This window comes from Octopus sinensis, linkage group LG7 (assembly GCF_006345805.1).
Source record: "Octopus sinensis linkage group LG7, ASM634580v1, whole genome shotgun sequence".
Classification (NCBI taxonomy): Eukaryota; Metazoa; Mollusca; class Cephalopoda; order Octopoda; family Octopodidae; genus Octopus; species Octopus sinensis.
This window is the reverse complement of record NC_043003.1, coordinates 101808752-101829032: the sequence shown is the minus strand read 5'-3', so window position 1 is coordinate 101829032 and position 20281 is coordinate 101808752. Positions and strand designations below refer to the sequence as shown.

General features: G+C 36.6%; 1 protein-coding gene across 1 annotated transcript in view; it reads left to right on the top strand.

Annotated features, from left to right (window-relative positions):
- LOC115213774 (N-acetylglucosamine-6-sulfatase) overlaps window positions 1–3675 on the top strand; it is an 85591-nt gene extending 81916 nt beyond the window's left edge. Inside the window, exon 12 of the mRNA XM_029782603.2 lies at window positions 2926–3675. Within this exon, the coding sequence (XP_029638463.1) occupies window positions 2926–3072 (147 nt within the window). The 3' untranslated portion in view covers window positions 3073–3675. The remainder of the gene's footprint in view (window positions 1–2925) is intronic.
- The last annotated feature ends 16606 nt before the right edge of the window (window positions 3676–20281 follow it).

Sequence of the window (20281 nt, the reverse complement as noted above, 5' to 3'; positions counted from 1 at the left end):
AGTTTGACTTTGTTTCTCATCTGTGGTTAGATAAAATAAATACCAGTCAAGAATAAAGGTAGAGTTGATATCAACAACTAAATTCCTTCCCTAGAATATGTGGTCCTGTGTCTATGTTAAAGATGGTTATTATTATTATTATTATTAGTTTGGTTTTACTGATAGTCACTTCATCAAAATAGTAACCTGAGGTCATTGAGTAGGTGTTCTTGTTTCCAAGGTAGCCCCAGGCCACATGCATTTATACAGCCTATTCTGAGCAAGGCTGTGTTTGTTAAAGAGAAAGAAAATGAAGAAAATCACTTACTCTATTTCTGTGGAGAGACAGATGTTCTGTCCTGGCCATTTGTGGGTGTCTCCACAAGCATTTCTTTGTAGAACCTTTTAAATGATCTCACAGAAATCTTGTACTTCTTTGGGATATTTTGCCTTCAGTTTGTTGTAAGTTTGTTGCATTGTTTTTATTATTTTTATGTGAGTAGAGGTGTTATAGAGTGGTGCAATGTGTTCGTTTAAAGTAATGTCTGTGTATTTTTTAATGTTTTATTAAGCTGTTGTTTGTGTCTGTGGCTGTGTAATTAGTGATGCCTTGGGAGTGCTGTTCGTATCGGTTTGGATTACAATGTGCTTTCATTTGTTAAGGTGTTTGTAATGCTGCAGGTATTTCTAATGTTGCAGATATTTGTAATTGTATTGATGTGTGGATGTGAGGCACATTATTGTTGTTGTTGTTATTATTAAAGGCTGTAGGCATTGCTGCTTTAGTACATGCCTGTGCATCATTAGCTAAGGCATACCCAATCTTCCATTCAGCAAGTGTTGACAGCAACTAGAGTATCTAACCAAATGATAAGTTTCTGATTTAAGCACAAGGCCAGCAAATTTGAGGGGATGGTGTCAGTTAAAAGCACCAATTCCAGTACTTGACTGGAATCAATGGAAGCAAAATGGTTTATAGTATTTCTTTTTCTGAAAATAGAAGGGTGAGATTTTATAGAGTTTTTATGGTGACATGTCTTGTCTTCATGTGTGGAACTCTTGGCATTTTAACATTTTACACACTCCACCAAAAATATGACCCAAAAACATGGTCCCCACCTCACCTAATAATGTGTCTGTGTGTATGTATATATATTTATGTGTGTGTATATATATATTCATATGTGTTGTATCATCATCATCATCATCATTTAGCATCTGCTTTCCATGCTGGTATAGGTTAAACAGTTTGACTGGAATTGGTAAGCCAGAGCTGCACCAAGTTCCTGTCTGATTTGGCATGGTTTCCACTGCTGGATGCCCTCCCTAACACCAACTACTCTTAGAGTGTAATGAGTGCTCTCTACATGCCACCTGTACAGGTGCTTTTATGCGCCACCAGCATGGATGCCACTTACATGACACTGGCATCAACCATGTCTACGATTTCACTTGGCTTGATGAGTTTTCTCAAACACTGTATATCTCCAAAGGTCTTGGTCACTTGTCATTGCTTTTGTGAGGTCCAACATTCGAAGGTCATGCTTCACCACCTCATCCCATGTCTTCCTGGGTCCTACCTCTTCTACAAATTCCCTTCACAGTTAGAGATCAGCACTTCTTTACACAGCTGTCCTTGCATGTATATACATATTTATATAGGTATGTGCATGTAAACGTGTGTGTGTGTAGTTATATGAGTGTGTATGTTTATATATATATATATATACACACACACACTCATCTATATATATATATATATATATATATACACACACACACTCATATAAATATACACACACACACACAACACACACACACACATAAATAAATAAATACGTGTGCAAGAGAGATAATGTGTATGATAATGTGTATGAATGATGACAGTTGCATCAAGAGACGTTGATCTCTAATTGTAGAGACATGTGGAAGGAGTAAACCCTGGAAGACGTGGGATGACTTAGTGAGAAAAGCTCTACAGATGTTGGGACTCACAGAGAGGAAAGCAGGGAACCAACATTCCAAGTAGTTTGCTGTGCTTGAAAACATGTCGAGCTAAGTAAAAGCATGGTTGCCCTTGCATATAGGCTCATCCCCTGCAACCCTCTCCTGCTGAGCATCCCTAATCTTGCGAGCTCATAGGTGATGGTGTCATGTAAAAAGCACCGATACTGGTGCTATGTAACAGCACCTAGTACACTCTGTAGAGTGGTTGGCATTAGGAAGTGCATCCAGTCACAGTAACCATGCCAAAACAGACAATTGGAGCCTCAACAGCCCTTCAGCTGGTCAGCTCCTGTCAGACTGTCCAACCCATGCCAGCATGGAAAATGGATGTTAAATGATGATGACAATGATATATATATATATGAGTGTGTATGTATGTATATTTGTGTGTGTGTATGTATATGTGTACATGTGCATATGTATATGAGTGCGTGTGTACATATGTATATGTGTGTGTGTGCATGCATATGCATATATGTGTGTGTGCATGAAAAAGTGGCATGTAAAAAGCACCGATTACACTCTCGGAGTGGTTGGCATTAGGAAGGACATCCAGCTGTAGAAACATTGCCTGATCACATTGGAGCCTGGTGCAGCCTCCTGGCTTGCCAGTCTCCAGTCAAACCGTCCAACCCATGCCAGCATGGAAAACTGACGTTAAACAATGATGATAGGTGTGTGTGCATATGTATATGTGTGCATGTTGCATATATATATATATATATATATGTGTGTATGTGTGTGTGTGCATATGTATATATGTGTATGTGTATATTTATATATGTATGTATACATTTATATATATGTGTATGTAATATATTGTGTGTGTGTGTGTGTATAACATGGATCTTTGACTATATGCCCTAAACATACCAATATCTTTGTTCCAAAGTTTTGCAAAATCTATCTAAACAACTCATGTTTTTGTCTTATTTCCAGCACTTCATCGAAATGTATGATCTTGAGAAAGATGCTGCTGAAATTACCAACATCGCCAAGAGTGCTGACCCAAATATAGTGTTGCATCTCAGCCAGACTTTGGCCACATTATCTTTATGTTCTGGTCCTTCATGTCAAGTGGACTAGAAACTGACCAATAATAGAATGAATGTTTCAGGAATTAAAAACAGAAATTACACATTTAAAACTTCTGTATAATACACACATACCCAACACACACATACACACATGGAGATATCTATTTTTGGGAATATATCTTTTTTCTGTGAGTTTTAATACTTTTTTATTACTTTAAGAAGAAACGTTATTCAGCTGAACACTTCAATCAAAGCATATTGAAAAAAATTAATTAAAGAAAGAAAAAATCAAACAATATCAATGATAACCTTTTTCTTAAATATCACCAGAACAACCATATTTTATTTTAATCACCTCATGGAATACGTATTGAATGAAGAGATGTGGAAAGCGACTGTATTGCAGGCTTGTATTAACCCATGACAATTTGGACAAACTAACTTGAACACATAAACCCAATAATACTGATGAACACTATAATTTCACCCTACAAATCCTCCTGACTGATGAGAACTTTCCAGAATGACTGTGATATTACCATGAAGCAAAGCAATTTTAAACATAGTAAAAAAGTAAAAAAAAGACAAAATAACTAATTTGTATACTTTTAAAAAATTTTCTCTATATTTCTTGCATTTTATAAAGCAGCGATGTTGTAATTTTTTGAATATACATTATAGAAGTAATGAAATTAAGAAGGATAATGATGAAAAAAACAATAATTACAATCTTGTATAGTATTTTTTAGTATCTTTTTTTTTTTTTTACATCAATTCATAATTTTACCCTAAAACAGTATACAAACCCAATCACAAGCACATTTGTGTTTCTGATTTATGTTTCTTTTGAAATAAATACAAATTTTAACATCACTGATTTAGCAATTCTGTCTTATTCTTATAATTAATATTGGTTTTAAATTTTGGCTCAAGGCTTGTTTTGGCGAGACCCTAGTACTCAGAACTTATTATATCGACTCTGAAAGGATGAAAGGCAAAAATCAACCTTGATGGAATTTGAACTCAGAACATAAGAGCAGATGAAATTCCACAAAGCATGCTAACAATTTTGCCAGTTCACTGCCTTAAATTCTTACAGTTAATATTAACTGTGGTGAAGAAGTTTACTTAAGAATTACATAGTTAGGAATTCCGATATGCTGCAGGGACATTGTCAGCCAACATCCTATACTATAACTGGGTTGACCTATACCTCGCAAGTGAAATTGGCAGAAAGTAATTGAAGAAGCTTGTTTTGTGTGTGTGTTTCCAAACAAATTCTTCCAGAATATTGGAAATGAATGACACCCTCTTACAGCTCTCATGCATTGTCAACTATCTTGCAGTGACACTCTTTTTCTAACATCATACAATGTCAAGAAAAGGTGATACGCACATACATATAAATATATTGTATTCTAAATGGCAGTACCCCAGTATGGTCGCAGCTTTTTGACTGGAACAGTGTATGTATATATATGAATATCTTCTTTCACTTTCTAGTAAATCTTCTTGACTGAGGGTTATAGTAGAAGATAATTGCCCAAGGTGCCACATATATGTGTGTGTGTGTGTGTATAAATATATATATATATATATATATATACATATTAAAGTAATAAAGTTAATGTCCAGTCTTAGAGTGACCAATGAAAGGTAGGGGAGTCCAGTTTGCTGGACATTGTTGTAGAGCTGAAAACAAGGTAATTTCTACTCTTCTCCTCTGGAAGCCATCTACTCGCAATACCAGAGGGCACACACTCTCCTACCCTGATGTAATCTCCAGGGATACAGGCATCCAGCAACAGGACCTCCGTAATGCTATGATGGACCGTGAAGTCTGGCGTAGCATGGTAAATTCCATTGTCTCGACCACGGTTGAACAATGATGATGAAGGCTTTTGTCTCATGGACATCTCATCAGACTCTAAAGCCGAAGACAAATGTAACTCTTCACCTCTGGGAGGCAGAAATCTGTTATGGTTATTTGGTCAACTGGTCATCGAAGAATAAAAAGTCCAGTGTCAGAGAGGACAGGTTATCTTTCAGACCAGTTATTTGTAGGCTTTTGGGTTGCTTTTGGTAGTGCTTGGCAAGTATTCAGTGACCAGGTTTCAGGGAGTCTTTGAATATCCTTACTCACTTGGCTATGCAAAGCTTGCAACATACACTCCTGTTGATGTAGGGTCTCAGCTGCTCTAATATCTTCCATTTAATATTGTTTGGAATTCCTTCATCTTTGAGGCACCACAAATGGCTGGCTAGAGATGTGACAAATCATCTTTCCAGAACTCTCAAGAAAGACCTGTGGTTGTACAGGTATTGCTTGAAGGCTGCCCTGGCTGATATATTTCCAGTTCGGGTGTTGGTTGCACTCACATTACTGGCACATCATCGGTTGGCTCCTGGCCTGGGGATGTTGCTGTTGCCACCAGTGTTGCTACCCTTACGATGTGTTGGTCCAGCAATACCACTGTGGCTGTAGTTGTCCCTGGCTATAGTGTTGCCACTATTGTCACCAATGGTGATGTGGATGCTATCGTTGGTAATGGTGGATGTGGGGCTGGTAGCCTTGCTGATGCTGCTGGTATTGGCACAGTCATCTTCTCCGGCTGTAGTGATGGTGCTGGGATCATTGGCATCAGTGCTGCTGTTTCTGCCATTGTCGCTGCCTCCAATACCGTCCGTGTTGTTAGATGTTCCATTGCTGCTATTACTGTGGTCGCTAAGTCTGGGTATCATCACAGCCTCATAGATGATTCCCTTGGCCTTGCATTGGCCTCCCACTGGACAGTCATTGTACACCCTGCAAGAGCAACCTGCCTTCTCCCATGTTTTATGGGTATTAGCTAATATACGTTTCATTTTGAGGGTGTGTATATGTGTGTGTGTGTATATGATATATATGTATGTGTATATTTATGTATATAAATTTGTAGAGCAATATATAGATTCATGGAATCCTATGGTAATCATAGAAATGCCTGTGGTGGACCTGGCTATCATACAGAGTTATCTGCAGCTGAAATCCAAGAGATCCAATCAATGAAATTATTTCATGAGGAGTATAGAGATCATAAAATGTCAGGAGATATGAGAGTAAATATATTAATATAACCACTTGATAACTGTAGGATTACAGTCATTTCAGAGCCTTCATCATTTACAATGCAGATATAGAAGGTTAGCTCTTCAGATCACCAGAACATCATGGCTACACCATTTCTCATCATCAGTTACTATTCGGTCCAAAAAAAGTTTCATTCATAAGATGTGACAGCAAAGAAGAGCACACATTTACTCTCTGCACGCGATTAGACTCTGAAAGTTTGTGAGGAACCCATTGACTGACTTTGCTAACTTTTCGGATAGCACACAGGTGTTGATGAATGGTTGAATGACCAAATCCTAGCTTCTCTGATAGTTCCTCAACAGTTACAATGATATTTTGTTCCATTAGGGTTTGCAGGACATCCTCGTTGAGCTTTACAGATCTTCCAGGATGAGGCTCGTCTTCTAGGCTATAGTTTCCAGCTCGGAATTTCTGGAACCACCGTTGACACTGGCTTACACACATTATCCAATCCTCATATACTGCATTCATACTCCTCAAACTTTCCAGTGTGTTGTTGCCTTAATTGAACTCATAGAGCAAAATATGCCAAATATATTCCTTTGTTACTTCCATTATAGCTTTGAAAAAAATAACTCTTAAAATCAAACTACACTCTTAGAAATTTGCACTAAGAATATGTACCATGGCCACTATCAAATGACAGAAACAAGTAAAAGAATAGATATATATATATATATACACACACATGGGTGTAGGAGTGGGTGTGTGGTAAGTAGCTTGCTTACGAACCACATGGCTCCGGGTTCAGTCCCACTGTGTGGCACTTTGGGCAAGTGTCTTCTACTATAGCCTCGGGCTGACCAAAGCCTTGTGAGTGGATTTAGTAGACAGAAACTGAAAGAAGCCCATCATATATATATATGTTTGTGCGTCTATGTTTGTCCCCCCAACATCGCTTGACAACTGATGCTGGTGTGTTTACATCCCCGTAACTTAGCGGTTTGGCAAAAGAGACCGATGGAATAAGTACTAGGCTTACAAAGAATAAGTCCTGGAGTCGATTTGCTCGACTAAATACAGTGCTCCAGCATGGCCACAATCAAATGACTGAAGCAAGTAAAAGAGTAAGAGTATATATATAACAGAGGTAGAGTAATATGCTTTATTTAAAAGCAGCAGAAATAAATAAAGTATATACATATATACATATGTATGTATATATATATAATTCAATTTAATCATGCCAATTTAATCCTTTAAGGGATGTTTGCATCTTAGTTCTCTGATTTATACCATTCTTCAGTGAAAACAAAATACTTTTAGTTTTGCATTGGTGTATATTGATATTTAAAATATTTATGAATGAGAAAAAGAAGAAAATGAAGAAATTGACGTATAGATATCAAATCAATATATGAAATTTTTATCCCTACAGTCATTCCTATTAGTTCAATTTGAGAAATTAAATTAAATTAAAATTTTCATATTGAGACTGGGAAATTTCATCAGGGGAGAATTTCCAGAAAGGAGTTATATTCCAATGTGTTGGTCAACCCTTGACAGACTCAGATGCATGTGTTTTGGTAATGTATGTATTTAAAAAAAACATTATATATATATATATATCACCATTATCATTGTTTAACATCCGTTTTCCATGCTAGCATGGGTTGGATGGGATATATATTATATATATAAGACTATATATATATTAGTCTGAGTTTCCCAGCAATGGAGTTTTGTTTTGTGGGTTTTTTTCTTTTCCCGGTTATTTCACATGCTTTCAACAAATGTGACATTGAAATCACGCATAAACAGCTCCTTTCCCCAGAAAAGGAAAGATTTGGCTGCTATTTCTTGCATGCTCTGCTACCACGTAATAGGTATTTCAGGTCCTTTATTGCAAAAAGCTGTTGCATGGTAGCAGGGCGTGCTAGAAATAGCAGTTAAATCTTTGGAGGTGAAATATGTTGAATGCTCTTGAAAAAACCTAAGGAAAAAAAGTGTTTCACACTGAGGTCATAAACAGGTCTTTCACAAAATATTTACCATATTTTTAAAAGTTATTTTCACTTTAAAATATTTTGCTCCTCATAATGTGTCTAATGGAAAGGTTAGAGTTTCTTTCCTTTCAGGGTTAAGATATTTTCAGAGTATTTTCCAATTATGCATCGTTTTGGGTATGTATACCATAAAATACCGAATACCTCAGTAACCACTGGTCCGATTTGTGCAAAATTTGTTTTACTCCATTTGTATTCACATTTCAGGGTCACTTTACTTTCAAAGTATTTTCCCATTATGTGCCAGTTTGTCTGTATAGCATTGCAAGCAGGATTGAACTTCATTTTTAATGTATTATAGATATATACTTATAAACAAATATGCATGATATAGTTGTGCATGTGCGTTTGTTAGACATAATAGTTCTTATTAGCAGTGGTGTTGCAGTTAGGGTTGACTAGGTGTTATATATATATATATATATATATATATATATATATATACATTGTTATATATATACTCTTACTCTTTACTCTTTTACTTGTTTCAGTCATTTGACTGCGGCCATGCTGGAGCACCGCCTTTAATCGAGCAACTCGACCCCAGGACTTATTCTTTGTAAGCCCAGTACTTATTCTATCGGTCTCTTTTGCCAAACCACTAAGTGGCGGGGATGTAAACACACCAGCATCGGTTGTCAAGCAATGCTAGGGGGACAAACACAGACACACAAACACATACATATATATATATATACATATATACGACGGGCTTCTTTCAGTTTCCGTCTACCAAATCCACTCACAGGGCATTGGTCGGCCCGGGGCTATAGCAGAAGACACTTGCCCAAGATGCCACACAGTGGGACTGAACCCGGAAACATGTGGTTTGTTAGCAAGCTACTAACCACACAGCCACTCCTGCGCCTACAAAGTAAGATAGGGGTTATGGGTGTAACCCACTATGGGATATCATTTATCCAATATACTGTTGGTAAAGTACCCAAATTCTTAATACATAAATGCAATTAATTCATTTATTGTATTAAATGGGTGAAGGTAAAGAAATACTTTTACCACAAATTTATAATACAAATAAGAAAGTGGAGAAACAAATTCAGTTTGTTCATCAACTTACGGATATTTAAATATTAGATTATTTATTCATTTTACAGATGAGAACATCAAAAGCATACAAAATATTATATAAATCAATAGAAAATATAATAATACAAATACAGTTTTTAAAATTCATATTATAAATTATTGAAATCCAGAAATTATTTCTTACAGCTGTTTCAGCCTATGGTCAACAGTGAATCTGAATTTTCTTTGCCTATAGATGTCTACATACTAGGGTTGTAGGCATTAAAAAAATATTATACTTATGGGATAAAAGAACCATAGCCCTTGTCAGAGGTTATAATTAACTATAAAAATATAATAATAATATTAATATACTAAACATGCTGCACATATTATTTAATATATACAAATAAACAATAAACAAATATATATGATGATTTTGATTTTGATTTTTCCAGTTTCAGCTCATAAGCTGTGGCCATGCTGGGGCACCGCCATTTGGTTTGCTACGTGATTTTACCTCACGAATGCTTTTTAGCAACTGCCATTTGGTGCATGAGAGAGTTCAATGCAGCTGCCCTCATCTGCACCTCCTGCCGTGAAGTTGGTTCATCCGGGACACCTGATAGGAAGAGATCCAGTCCTACTTTAAAGACATCTGCATCTACACCATACAGGTCCCTCAGGTTCTTCGGGAGGATATTGAAGAGCTGTGGGCCTCTGAAGCCCAGGCTATCACAGTATTTTGTCCTACACCTTGATGGCAAATTTGGAGTCCTTGGTACCACGCAGTGGCGCCCGGTTCTGGCATTTGTGTGACTCTTGATGCCAAAGTTTGGGACAAGTCCTTCCAGGATCTTCCAGATATATATTATGGCATATCTTTCTCGCCTACGCTCCAAGGAATAGAGTTTTAATCTCTTGAGTCTTTCCCAGTAGCTTATATGCTGCACAGAGGCTATCTTCTTCGTGTAGCTTCGTTGGATCGCCTCAAGTTCTGTGATCAACTTGACACTGGATGGTGACAGTTTTTGATAAATCATACCGTGGTCGACTTTATCAAAGGCTTTTGCAAAGTGGAGATATATCACATCCACATTTGAGCCATTTAGTAGCTGTTTTAACACCCAGTCATAGTGTTGCAGGAGCTGTGTTAGGAAGCTTCAACCTGGTCGAAATCCATGCTGGGTGTCAGTCAGCAAGTCATTTTCTTCAAGGAACATGATTAGTTTCTTGCGGACTATTCGTTCCATGACTTTGCTGATGTGTGAGGTCAGAGAGATTGGCCTATAATTTTTAGCATCTGCTCTGCTTCCTCCCTTATGGATAGGGCATATTACCCCCTCTTTCAATTTGACTGGGAGCTTACCACTTGCAAGAAAGCTCTGAAAAAGAAGCTGTAGTGGTTTTGCAAGGGCTTGTTTGCATGATTTGAGAAGGATCATTGGAAATCCATCAGGACCAGCAGCTGAGTTTGTGTCAATCTCATCTATGGCCAGTGTGATATCATCATCTTCAATGTCGATGTACTCAATTTTTGCCTCTTTGGCCGCAGGTAAAGTGGCAAAGAATTCTTCTGGGTTGTTTACTTGCCTGTGTCCTAGAGGTGTAGTGAACACACTTTGGAACTGTTCGTTCAGTATTTCACTTATCCTCGTGGGATTTCCTGTGAGAGAGCCATCTTTTTGGAAGAGAGGTCCCATTCTCTGGTGCATTGTGGCTGTCTCTTTGGCAAACTTAAAGAAAGCTTTAGGGTTTGACTTTATATTTTCTATTACCCAAGCTTCTTTATCTGCTCTCTCCTTTTCATGAGACTGATGCAGACTTTTCTCAATTTCCATTAGCATTCTCTCGAGCCGAGACTTCTCACCACTTTTGGTGTGCTTGCTCAAGCGGTTCGCAATCCTTGTCCGTCGTCTCATAAGAATCTTCCTTACTCTAGGGATCTTGTTTTTGTTTTTGTGTGTGCTGGCCCTGCACACTGGGACATATTTGTCACATATGGCTTTTAGGCCAATCCTGTTTGAGGATCTCTTTCTCGATCAACTTCCAATTTGCTTTATGAAAGTTTAAGTTGGAGAGATTGTGGATGCTTCGTATAGGCTGTGTGTCTGCGGGGGCTTTTGGTCCATACATAGACAGTTCTATTATGTTGTGATCCGAGATCATTGTCGACATCACTTTAACATTATGGATAATATCCATATTGTTTGTGAAACAGAGATCCAGTATATCATCTGCCCTTGTTGGTTGCAGCACTATTTGCTCCATGAAAGAGGCATTGTGAGATGGAGCAGGGACTCTGCCTGTGCCTGCTGTTGGTGTGTCATCCCTGGGAGCATCTACCCCCCAGACCATTCCACATTGGGGAAGTCACCCATGAAGAATACACTGTTGTGTTGTTCCAGGTTGGTGAGAACTTCTCCTGTTTTTGTTAGGCAGTCTTCAAACATGCCTGTGTGATTTGGGGCATCCGGTGGGCAATATGTAGTACATATGACGATATTCAGTTGTTTTATGTGTACAATTTGAGTGTCACACACTGAGTTTGAATATAACAACAGGACCTGCGGCGTGAGGTCATCTCGGATGTACATTGCAACTCCACCATGGCTCCTCCCTTTTCTATCTGAGCGTATGACAGCATATTGCGATATGTGTATTTCTGCATCCTCTATATCGGGTCCAAGATGCGTTTCTATGAGTGCCATGCATATAGCTTGATTGCATTCCACAAGGTCTCTCAGGAATGAGATTTTCCTTTTACAGTTGCCACGCAGCAGCCCTCCTACGTTCAGTAGAAATATTTTTGTGGTGTGTGTGTTGGTGTCTGTGGTGGCCATCCTGCATCTGTTGGTGGTGGCCTTATGGGGTGGTAGTTCCAGCCTTGTGTTTGTAGCCAGGTCAGCTGCTGGACAATTTTTTGTGCCATGCACAAAAAAGATTGCTGTTCAGCTGCTGCCCTTCTCGCATCTGGGCAAAGCTGGCCATTTGTTGGGCTATGCAGTATCTTTTTTGGACTGCGCACATCGTCTTTCTGGAGTGGTCAGTGCGCCGTTTTCCCTTCTTTTATATTTTTCTTTTTCTTTTTGTTCTCCCCAAGGGAGGGATTTTTGTCTTGTGTCCATGCGGTTTTGGCAGGGCTTCTGATGTGCAAAACGACAGTTTGCACCATCGACGCCATGCCAGCAGTCTCCCTTCTGGAAGAATTTGCAGATGTTTCTGCTTTTGCCCTTGTAGCTCTTGCTGGGGTTCTTCTGTTTTTTATGAACAGTGTTTGTTTTAGCTTTCTTGTCTTTTACCTCTTTATTTCCGTCTATATTTGGGTGCTTTCCATTTGTTTGCGGCCATCACACCTCTTTGGTCTTCAGTTGTGTGTATATATATATATATGATAACAATTTAATAAATAAAATATATGCATACATACATACATATATTTATACTGTAAAATTGGATTTAATCCTAAATCTAATTTTTGCCTGTAAGTTTGGATTTACTCCCTAATATTATTATTATTATATATATATATATATAGGTATATATATATTTAGGTATATATATATTGTTATGGAGGTGAAATTAACAGGAAAACATTATGCTCTAGTTCCATTGGTTGGAGTTGAACCGGCGGGAAAAATTTTTTAAAATGATCTTTTGTCCTGCTAACGGCAAGGGAAATTAATGAGTATAGGAAGTAATCTCTGAGCCCAACGGTCAGGGAAAGGTTATAAAAAAATTAAAATGCCACCCTTTAAAATGCGACGCACTTTATATATATGTATATATATATATATATATATATATATAAAAGAACGCTAGAAATAATTAACGATCCATATATCTCGTTGGGTAATTAATAACATACAAAAACCGTATAGTTAAGAACTAAAGTGAAATAATGAAATACATATCTTGTGTGGTCAGTGGCTAAACCTTAAACGGTCTGGAACTGAAAGATATTGAGACGAGGAGAAGCTGGGTTTTTATAAGGAGTTGTAGGCTTAAAACTGAGTTGAGAACAGGCTGTCACACGTGACCTTATTTAGGGGCTTCGATTAGTTATACGCTGTGTATTGGCGCAATAGAGTAAGAGACAAATTGTGCCAATACCAACCAATCAGAGTAGTGGACAAAGGCTGGCTGTTATCTACTATGTTCGTATGTATGTATATATAATAGAGAGGAGAGGAATTTCCCTCACGTGTTTGCTACACATCTAATAAGGTTTTTTTTAAACAACTCATTGGTAAGACAAGCTCCTTTATTAACTGTATTTATACAAATTTGTATAAATTTGTTGTACTATGTAGAACTGTAAGTGTTGCCCATTGATTGAAATTGTATGGCTGCACCCACTTAGAATTGATATATTATTTGACTATAATTTTTAAATTATTAGATTTTTTGATAGGAATAAACTAATTCGAAGGTAATGTAATATAGTCACAACCTGTTGATTGCAATAGTATTTTTTGAGTTAATATACTTTTGTTTATAACTTTTAATGATTAAATTTAATTAGTATTTCATTCTTATCTTAGGGTATTTGTTATTGCTTTTTAAGTATGTTTAGTAAATTGTTTGAATTAAGGAAACTTTATTCATAGTACTAACTTGCCAGCAGACCTGATATTAACTGTACTCATATAGTGCCAAGGGTGTGGGAGGTATGGGCCCTAGAGACCATGGGACGGGGGACAGTAGCTTCATGTACCTGAAAAGAAAACTCGCATTTGGCAGAATTCATGAGCAAGCAATACAGTAGCCTTCAATTCAACCTGCATAGCACTACCCTTTCATATTTTGCACTATAAGAACATTACCTTACATAGGAGAATAGCCCGAGACTGGGGGTGGGGATGGCAAAATGCCTTTAGCAGTGTTCATGGGAGGCAACCAGGAATGGTAAAGGATAGGAACTTCCAGTACAGGTGGAGGGGGTGGGAGGGTGGACGCACCTCTAACTAGGAAGAGGGTCTGCTAATCGTGGTTTAACGAGAGACCAAAAAAGTAGGTTTGAAAAATCTGAGAAAGACAAATTTTAGGGAATAGAGAAAGTGGCTGTGTGATAAGACTTTAATAGCTGAGTGAATCAATGAGTATAAGGTTATCTTCATTGATTCACTCAGCTAAACAGAAATGAATGGAAAAAATGTTAAATTTGTAGATTAACACTTGCACGATTTTCACTAAGAAAAAAAAAACCGGGTTTTTTGCATGGAATCAACTACTCTGGCCTCCTAATATGCTACAAAACCCTTTTTGTGGTCCGTGAAATGGAGTGGGGTCTGGTGGAAGTCTCACAAATTGTTCCCATTTATATTGTGTAATTCACTGACAAACTGTTACCTACCCCTTTGTTTCTTTGTTGTTAAATAAATGGATTGTCAACAAAACACTTTTTACTCAGCGTAAAATAAAAACAAAACTCTTTCGCACCCAAAGTAATGTGTGTGAGTGAGATGGGGGGAGAAAGATGAACAATTTAAAATAAATATATTGTAATTGTGTGAGAATGTATATATACTATGATTATAAAATATAGTGTCTTTCAAAAACACCCTGAATTTGAACACTATATCTTGTGTTTAAGAAAAACAAAACATTTTACATTTTATGAACATTGTCACTTACTCTCTCTCTCACTTTGTCTTTCCCTTTTTTTTGTTTAGACGCTGTGAAACCCCGCTTCTCTTCCACTTTTCTTTATCTTGTTTTTTTTTTGTTAGACGCCGTCAAAAAGCTATGGCTGAAAATAGGATTTTTACTGCTAAAAGCTATGGCTGAAAATAGATTTTTACCGCTATCCGTGGGTGCCTCGGAAAAAAATAAGTTGACAAAACCCAGACAGGATGTTGACGAATGTCCTCCTAAAATTTGAGCGACATTTGTGCTCATTTGTGGATGTGCATAAACTACAATCACGTACACACACGTCTTGCCTTATATATATACAGATGATAAACATAAGTAAAAGTGAGTTTTTTAAATTTGTCTGATTTTACTAAAATAGATAGTTAATTCTGAGATACCCTGTACATACCATGGCTACTCTGAATTATTTCTGTTGCCTCATTTTCATTTCCGTTATCATTTAGGTTCCAGGTAAGTTTTGACCAATGAAACACTAAGAAATGACACAAATCTAGGCGCGCGCATGTACACACACAATCACGCACACATATACTTACATGCATACAGACATACATATATTCACAGTGGCAGTCCAAATCCAAACAGGTTGTAGTCATCCATGAATCTGTGAGATGTGTCTTTTCTTATTGTTTCATTGGTCAAAACTTACCTGGAACCTAAATGATAAAGGAAATGAAAATGAGGCAACAGAAATAATTCAGAGTAGCCATGGTATGTACAGGGCATCTTAGAATTAACCCTTTCGTTACTATATTTCTGACCAAAATACACCCCTCATGTGTTTCAATTAATTTCTAACATAATCATAAATTTAGTCTGGTTTCATTAAACAACTATAACTTTTTTATTTATCAATATATTAATGTGATTTTTGGAAGATAATTGAATGAAATGTTCTCAACCAATTCTATACTATAATTTTTGTCACAAAGTGACTCTAATTGCAGGTAGATACAGGTAAATTCAACAAAATATAAAATTATTAAAATTTTGTTCAAACATCGCTATAGAAAATGGGTTATTAGCTAATATTCAATTGGGTATACAACAAAATTTTACGATAGAATTTGTTATTCTGGGTAACTTTCTGATACCCATAATAATATTTATGGCAAAATAGTCTTAATTTCATTTAAGGTTGTGGGAAACCACTAACTATCCTTTCTTTCGCTTTGTTTACATTTAGCATAACGGTTCGTTTCCGCCGTAATGATTTCAAATAGACTCATCGGAAAAAGTAAAAAGAAATAGTCTATCACTTTACTCTCCTGGGAAAGTCTGTGGCTTGGTCCAGTTTCTTCAGAAAAATCACCGAAAGAAACAGTTTTTAAATTTTCACTCCATTCAGGTGCCAATTCATTTTCTTTATCGCTGTCGGAGCTCTCGGATTCACTGTTTTCACTTTCAGAAAATGAAACATCACATTCATTATCAAATACCACGTGCTTTTTTTTTTCAGTCATAGAGTTAGATTTATCAAGGTCTTTAGTAGAAAAGCCTTCGAATTCTGACTCGCTGCTTGATATAATGAAATTTGTATCCATTTTTTGTCAGAATTACAAATTTTGAAAACACAATAGGAACAAATTTCGGAAAAAAATCTCCCAAAATTCACGGAATTATAATTACACTTCGATCGTTGTACAAAACTGTAGATGAACTGTTTACGAAGTATAATCATGTGTTTTCACGAATGTACTAAAGAGATTTGCCCTGATATTCTCATTTAAATATGAATAGGTAAATACGGGTGGGTTTGGGCGGTTTGGTCACATTAACCAAAATTTTTTTCGGGTGGCTTTGGGCGGTTTGGTAACGAAAGGGTTTTGTTTTAAGAAATCTATATTTTATTTTAGCTTATATGATAGATCTCGGTGAGAGGAATCTATCTATATTACTTATATGCAAACATATTCAGTAGAAAAAAAGTACTGAGGTAAAGACTGGCGAAACACCTGAAATCGACTTTGACTCCAGATATTATTCTTATTTCAAAACAAAACGATGTTTAAATTCAACTTTTCTGATAGATCTCCACCAGAGGAATCCAATGATGCCAATTATACATATAAGGAAAATTTTAAGTAGAAAACTACTCAGGTCAATATGCTGAAAAAATGGTAATGTCAAAAATCATATTCAAAACCTACACTTTTTTTTTTTTTACTCATCAAGACAAGTGTCGTGGTCAGGATTTGTAAATAATTGATTGGAACCTTTCCAATCAATTATTGCAGTTAATTGTCAATTATTTTGCCAAACATAAAAACACTTCGATTTAGATTAGAGCCAAAATGATAGGAAATTAAAAGGCACGTCTTATAGTTTCAAAAAACTTTATTAGCAGAAAACATTCAAAGTTTGATTTTATTGATTTAGAATAGGGAACAAACTACATTGTACAATAGTTGAAAAACAAAGAAATTGAAGGTCTTTAATTGAAAGAGTTTCTCAAAAGAGTAGCACAATTAAAATGTTGCAATATAGCAAAAGGTCATGAACAATTGCAGATTTCTGAAACTAGTTCTTCATCCCAGAAAGTGCGATTGACTTTTAGAAATAATTGCATTTCTAAATTCATTGGTGTTAAGTATTGCCGAAAATGATTAAAAGGCGTAACCTGCTGAGCTGAAGAAACGTTCCAAGATGTTGGATGTTGGTAACAAAAATCTACAGTTCAGATACTGCTGAGGTGAAATTTTATCTTTTTTGTGTTTTTTCAAGCAAATTTAAGCAAAATTATTATCTACAGGTAAATCAGACTGTTGTGACGTGTCTGTCACCATTTTCAGCAGATGTAGATCAGCCACTTCATCCGTAGTTAGCTCTGCTTCTGCATGTTGTAAAATTTTCACAAATCCACTTTCAAAATTTTGGCTGTGCGCAATGGCTGCTGATAGAAACAAATATTTTTTAAATTCCTCATAAGGATACAATGTGAGAATTTCATCAAAAAGAATTTGAGCACCTCCCAAATTTATTTCCGTTCTTTGCAAGGTGACCATTACTGAGCGTAACTTTGCTAAATTGTCTTTTAGAGTCTGATAATCAACCAGCTTTGGATGGCCTTGAAAAGAGTCTAAAAAACGGTTTGAGTTGGATGTACCTCTCAATCATGTCATAACTACTGGATCATCAAGTTTTATTTCTTTGTATAGGTTGCAAAGACGTTTTTTCCCGAAGTTTACCCACAAGTTTTAATGATTTTAGCTTGCCCATCAACATATTAATTTTATCAAGCAGAACTTCCTACTTGTTGAGATAAGCAGAAACAGTTAGATTGAATTTATGGCAGACACATCCAATCAATGGTATTCTACACAGATTCTGAAGGTGGCGAGCTGGCAGAATCGTTAGCAGACTGGGCAAAATGTGTAGCCGTATTTCGTCTGCCATTACATTCTGAGTTCAAATTCCGCCGAGGTCGACTTTGCTTTTCATCCTTTCAGGGTTGATAAATTAAGTACCAGTTATGCACTGGGGTCGATGTAATAGACTTAATCCGTTTGTCTGTCCTTGTTTGTCCCCTCTGTGTTTAGCCCCTTGTGGGTAGTAAAGAAATAGGTATTCTACACAGATTCACTATAGATTTGTTCACTTCAGTATTATCTCCAGTTATAGCTATGGTATTTTCCAAATTTTTGTTATAGACACTTAACACATACTCCTCTATTAATTCGACATAATCAGAAGCAGTGAATGATATTTCACTTGCCATTGGCGAAAATGCTAGCAAAACAGTATACAAGCATCAACACTTGACAACATACACAATAGTCAATTCCTAAGCATGACAAAATGTGTGAATCTTTCTCAGCAGTCAGAACAAAGTGTCAACACAGTACCTCAAATAATAGAACACTGTATTTGCCAATTGAACATCGAATAAAGTATGAGCCATTTGAAAAACTTTCACTGACAATGTTGCAATTAACTGCAATGAATGATATAGACCTCTATTGTTGTTTGGGAATTGGTCAGCAATCCCATAAAAGATATATGTACCAACCAAATCAGCCAATTGTACTGAGTCAGAACTTCCCATTGTGACATCAAAACTGCCAGGTGTATCTTTATAGACCCACAGCTTGTTTTCAAATTTAATGATTGATTAACTGATATGATAACAATCAATTATTTAATTAGCAGTACAACTCCAATCAATTAATTGGACCAATATATTGCAATTAATTTTTCATCAATTTATTGAACATCCGATCCAAGTTGGATCGGGTGTGCACCATGTTAAAATAATGAACTGAATGAACACACACACCACAAAAATATATAAAAAAGTTAAAGAAGTGATTTTTTTAAATTCTCAAACGCAGGATAATGCTAATAATATAGCCTGAACAGGATAAGCTACCCCTATTTTGCAGAAAAAAGTGTTGGCGGCCGGCTATGATTCAAAAAAGCATTATTTTAACATGATGCACAAACTTTTTCCTCAACCAAATAATATTGCACAAGATTTTTTTTTTCACTTGAATTGAAATCCCATTACAAAAAAAAATTGATTGTAGTAGAATGGTCATTAAATGGTTCCAGATCGACCATATGCTCAATCAATTCTTCCACATTAAAAAGAAAAATTTAATCTGACATAACTATAAGTAGAATTAGACTAGTTGGTCTTTGGCTAATTCATTACTTCACTTAATTCGTGTGTGTGTTGTGTGTTTGTCCCCACACAACTGCTTGATAAGTGGTGTTAGTTTGTTTACATTCTTGTAATGTAGCAGGTTCAACAAAGAGACTGATAGATAAGTACCAAACTTCAAAAATATATACTGGGGTTAATTAATTCCACTAAACCCTTCAAGGCATTGCTTCAACATGGTTGCAATATAATCATTGCAACAAGTAAAAGTATGTGTGTGTGTACAAATATTTGCATACTTATATTTATTTATCTATCTATCTATCTCCACCAGGGGGCTCAAACATGCGGCCCATGACCTACTTTTCTATGGCCTGTGGTAGAACCAGTATATCAGATAACCTTATAACTGGTGAAAATAAGGTGCCCAGCTGGATGAATCCTTAGCTCATCTGGTGAAATGCTTAGCAGCACTTTTTCCATCTTTAGCTTCTGAGTTCAAATTCTGCCATTCTCAACTTTGCCTTTCATCTTTTTGGGGTCGATAAATTAAGTACCAGTTGTGTACTGGGATTGGTGTAATTGACTAGACCCCCACCACCAGCACCAGATTTTAGGCCTTGTTCCTGTAGTAGAAAGGATTATAACTGATAAAAATCATCACCCACCACCCCTTTTAGCCCACTGTGCCCCTCCTCCAAGACATAATGGCCCTTTTGTGTCCTTGAGTTTGAGACCCCTGTTCCACACACACACACATATATACACGTTGCCCTTTTTTTCTGTCTTTGGACTATGCCCATGCTGGAGTATCGCCTTGGCAAGTTATGGG